The 4,774-nt window shown below is 58.7% G+C and overlaps 1 protein-coding gene across 1 annotated transcript in view; it reads right to left on the bottom strand.

Moving 5' to 3' along the window:
• Positions 1–3,546: 3,546 nt before the first annotated feature.
• The window catches only part of CUNH15orf39 (chromosome unknown C15orf39 homolog), a gene marked incomplete at its 5' end in the record, with an annotated part of 3,503 nt that continues 2,275 nt past the window's right edge, over positions 3,547–4,774 (bottom strand). Inside the window, 3 exon segments of the mRNA XM_035899510.1 lie at positions 3,547–3,695; positions 4,109–4,138; positions 4,141–4,767. Coding sequence (XP_035755403.1) covers positions 3,547–3,695; positions 4,109–4,138; positions 4,141–4,767 — 806 coding nt within the window.

The following is a 4,774-nucleotide window of genomic DNA, read 5'->3' as shown; positions in this document are numbered from 1 at the left end:
GGTGTCCCCAGGCTCCATCCCTCAGAACTCTTATCGTGGGTCAGGTCTCCTTCTGCCCCTGGGGAGCAGCCTGGGATGCCTGCAGAGCCCATCGGCGCCCTCCCACGCTGCGGCATCGCTGGGTAGCCAAGCAGGTCCCTGTGTGTTGCTACCAGATCATCACCTGTCCCTCTCTGAGGGGCTGGCAAGCCTGGCCAAGCGTGGAAAGGCGGTGGGGAGCCTGGGGGGGCCCGGGGAGGAGCAGCCAGAGACCCCAGGCTGCCCAGGAGGGCTGTGGCAGACAGGCAGACAGCCAGCAGCAGGAAGGCTTTGCGCCACAGACCGCTGGTGGCCACATGGGCAGCAGCACCCAGGGCTGTGGCCACAGCCCCTTCCCTCTCACCACAGAGCATCATTTTCGGCTGTAGGGCAGTGACATCAGTGAGGTCTGGTGGTCCTATCCCTTGGCTCCGCTTGGGTGAGGCCATGGGGAAAGCCCCCCTGTGGAGAGTTACAGCAGGAACTTTAGGCTGGGCCCCTCCAAGCTCCCCACACCCATCCCCAGCCCACCCCAGTGACATTGGCTGGCCAGTCCCTGGAGCATCCCACACACCAGGACCAGGAGGCCCCATCTCAAAACATCTCCCTGGTCTCCAGCAGCACTGAGCAGCTTCTCCAGCCCAGGAAAGTTTGTGCCAAGCCTCGGCACCTCCCCAGAGGAGCCAGGGAGGCTCCTGGTGCAGAGCAGGGCTGTAGCAGCCAGCCTTGGGCTCAGACATTACCTCATCCCTGCCCAAAGCGCCCCCTAGTCTCAGATAGCCCCACCAGGGACAGCAAGACTCTAGCACCCCTTACCTAGCATCCAAAGAGACAAGATCACCAAGCCCCCACCCTAGCCCTACGCTTTTATCTCATTTCCCAGGGAGGGAGGGGGGTGTGGGTCCATTCCAGCTGCTCCCCATTAACACACAAATTTGCACTCCCCCAGGTGAAGCTCTCTCCCTGCTGGAGGGGTCTCATTTCCCTCTGCTCCTCGTTAAGCCCTTGGCAGGGGAAGCAGCATGCATGCTGGTTCCCCAAACACCACAGGTGCTCCTCAAAATGCCCTGTGTGCGGGGAGCGGGTCCTGGCAGTGCTGTTCCCTTACTGGGATGGAGAAATTTGAGCTGAAAAACATGGCTTGGGGCGTTTGGCTCTTGGGACGAGGCAGATTTCGTGCTTCTGATGGGGGCTCACAGGGGCAGGGTGTCTCGGGGGTCCTGGCTGAGTCAGCCTGGGGTGCATCACCCCAGCAGCGGGCAGAAGAGCGCTGGGGGACTGCTGTCAGCCCCGCTGTACCCCACTGCTCTCCTGCCCCGTTTCCGACACACAGACACCTCCAGCAGCACCCCCCTCCCCGGCTGCCACCCGGGGGGCTCAGGCCGTACCCCCCACCGGTGCTGAGATGTGCTCCCTTACCGACGGGTGGCCCCCGGGGCTCCCTGCAGCCCCCGGCACCCGCAGCGGGTGGGACACTGGACCCAGCCCTGTGATGCTGGGACGGAGCACATCGCCCGTGGCCTCTTGCAAACACACCACCCACTGGGTTTTGGTCCACCCAGCCGGTGGGGAGGCGCTGGGTGCCCAGTCAGGACAGCAAAGACCAAAGCATGGCGTATTTGAAAATGAGCCGAAGCCTTTAATCAGGCGAGGCACCTCTGATAATTCATATTCTTACAAAATATTAAATAAAGTGAAGGAACTCTCTTCCTTGGAACCAGTTATATACACACATAAAAAAATTGCAATATTATTAACAAACACTGCTTTCCAAATCGCTTTACAACTCTATGCACAGACCCGGCGCGGCAAGGGAGGGCGAGGAGGGCAGCAGCCCCCCCTTCCCCATCCCCCGCGTGGCCAGTACATCCCAGTGGAAAACCAGAAAGGCACCCGCAGGAACACGGCAGGGGCATTTTTACCCGCCCCCCTGCCAGCAAACCCACCTTTTGGCTAAAAAAAAAGGGCCTATGGTACAGTTTGGGTAGGGTTTGGTTTTTTTTTTTTCTCTTTTTTTTCCTCCATTTTCTTAATTTAAAATAAATATTTCCTGTAGTGAAATAAAAAATCACAATAATCCTCATTTTGTTCCTCCATGCCCTGTGTCAGCTGGAAAAACACCTGAGTGTCGAGTTTGTAAGGCCTCTGCTGTGTACTGCCGCTGCAGAGCCGGCGAGGGGGAGTCCGTCCGTCCTCGGCTGCCAGAACCCTCTTGGGGTGCCCATCAACCCTTCAGTGCCCACGGGATGGAAACGATCTCCCCTTCCAAGGCCTCGCAGCCTCGCCCCTCTCTCCTGCCCCTCCAGTGGCTCCGGAGCTGCCATGTCTCTGTCAAGGTCCTCCCCAAATGTGCATCTCCTGTGTTCTCCTTTGGGATGGCTGGGATCTGTGTCGTGAAGTGATCAGGTTTTCTTTAAGAGTCTTTAAACCTTTCTCACAGCCTTTTTCGGCTACGATGGGAACTGAAACTCCCAGCCCCAACAGCATCGCTCCAGCCACCTTGGTCCCACACAGTAAACAGGTGAAGCCATGAGTTTAAATAAAAAGGCAAATATAAATTACTTTTTTTTTTTTAAAAATAAAACCCAGATAAGGCAGCAGCTCCTTATAAAGGTAAACTCATAACATTTTTAAAATGTCTTCATTTAAAACCACCAAAAAAAAAAAATCAGTCCTGTAACTACATAAGTTGCGATTCCCTTGACCCTTAATGTTGTGTTAAGTCTCTGCATAACGATGAAAAACCAGGAGGAAGATGTGTTTATTGGGAACAACGGGTATAAAGCAGGAGAGGCAAGGTAGACGAGAGAGGAGAGGGCGTGGAAAATCATCCCTGCAGTGGCCAGCCTTCCGCCAAGGCTGGGGATGGTGCTGGGGCTGTGGCCGTGGCCACGCTCCTTTTGCGGGGACAGACGCTGCTCCAGCCCTGCAGCCCCGCTGGGACTCCTGCTCCAGCGGCAGCCTGGCCGGTTGTGGATGGCAGTGGGACACCAGGGGCCAGGGTATCACACCAGCCATCCCTGCTCACAGCCATGGAGCATCCCTGGGTCGTGCGTCCCTATTCTCCGCCCCGGGCATTGTCCTTGGAGAGTCCCTGCGGTGCCGGTGGCCTCCAGGCACCAGCATCCCCAGAGGACCTGTCCCCATCCACTGCCCCACTGGCGGGAGCCGAGCACCAGGTCCGCTGGTGATTGCCTGCTTCATCTCGGCATCCCCGTCGCTGCCAGGAGAGGACCCGGCTCTGGGGACAGAGGGGACCTTCCCTTCCCCGTCCTCACGGGCGGGTGACTCGACTGTTGTCCTCGGCACATTCCTCAGTGCCTCCTTTCTCTGCCATCAGCTTTCAGTGCCTCCATGCCAGGGCTACCTGGGGGAGGAACGAGCGGCTGGGGATGGCAGGGTCTTCGCCTCCCCATCCCCAACACTTGTGTGCTCCTCCCAGCCAGCCCACGCTCTCCGTCATCGTGGGAAATACATACAAACACACGCATGCCTTCACATAGCTACACACAAGTTCTGTAAATACGCTCACGCGCGCAGAGAAGAGGAGTTACCTACTTGGAGGGACGCTGGCCAGCCTGCGGGCTCGAACCTGTAAGAAATAACGTTGTTGGCAATGGCCCGGAGCAGCAGCCAAAGGGCATCGCTCTGGGGAGAGGAGGGTGGCGGGACTGTCACTGGAGGGATGGGACAGTCGGGGGTGGCAGGTCCAGCATGTGGCGCACACGCTGCTCCACTCCCAGCGCATTCCTGATCCCTTGGAGGGGCAGAGGTGGCCTGGAGATAACCAACACCTCCCTGATATCCGCAGGATGACTGTTCTCACCCAGGCAGGCAGGGACAACTCCCCCCAGCTCCACTGCCACCCCCCAGCTCAAGCTTATCCCCTCCACAACCCACGGAGAAAAGCCAAATATTCCGCTCCACAGAACCCCTGGCAGGACAAGGATGCTGAGGGACTGTGCAAGCGATGGATGCTCCCAACCAAACAGCAGCCTCCAGGAGGCAGATGTGGCTGGAGCTTCCCTGGAAGAATCCCAGGGACCCATCAGCGCCACCAGCCCTCTGCAGGAGGTGCCAGGCTACTTACCGAGCTGCTGCCTGATGGAGTTGTGCCAGTCAGGTCCGGGTAGATGTCAGGGAGCTGCTTGAGGGCCAGGAGCTTCAGCATGCGTGACGTGCAGCTCTTCAGCTCCAGGTCCCTCAGATGCCTCTCCTCCGAGAGCGTGGTGGGGCGCAGCTCCACCTTGTGCTCCTGCAGCACTTGGTCAACAGAGGTCCCTGGGAGCTTGGGGAAGAGCTTCTCCTTCACCACGTGGATGGGGATGAAGACAGCCCCTGCCCGGACTACGTGGGGAAAAGGACACTTGCGAGCGAACATGAAGGTCTCCAGCTGAGAGAGCAGGTTGGTGAGGAGAGCAGCCACGTCCTGGAAAGCCAACCAGATCTCCTTGCCTTTGGTGGGCTTCTGAGGTTCAGGGATCTTGGAGCCATTCTTGGGCTTGGGGGGGGATTTGGGCATCTCTCCCAGCTCCTCTGCCAGCTCTGCCTTCTTCAACCACTCCCGCAAGAGCTCCGGGGAGGACCTGGACACCGAGCACGCAATAATGTCACAGAGCGAGGTATGCAGGGTGGTGAAATACTGGCTGGCGGAGGTCTGCAGGGCAGGGGCCTCGCAGTGCCTGGGCAGCAAGACGCCCTCCTCTCCTGGCACGCAGGGGGCTTCGGGCATCGTGGGCTGCTGCAGGTCTGGGTG

Source organism: Egretta garzetta, unplaced genomic scaffold (assembly GCF_000687185.1).
Source record: "Egretta garzetta isolate BGI_Z169 unplaced genomic scaffold, ASM68718v1 scaffold287, whole genome shotgun sequence".
Lineage (NCBI taxonomy): Eukaryota > Metazoa > Chordata > Aves > Pelecaniformes > Ardeidae > Egretta > Egretta garzetta.
This window is presented reverse-complemented; position numbering and strand designations above follow the sequence as displayed.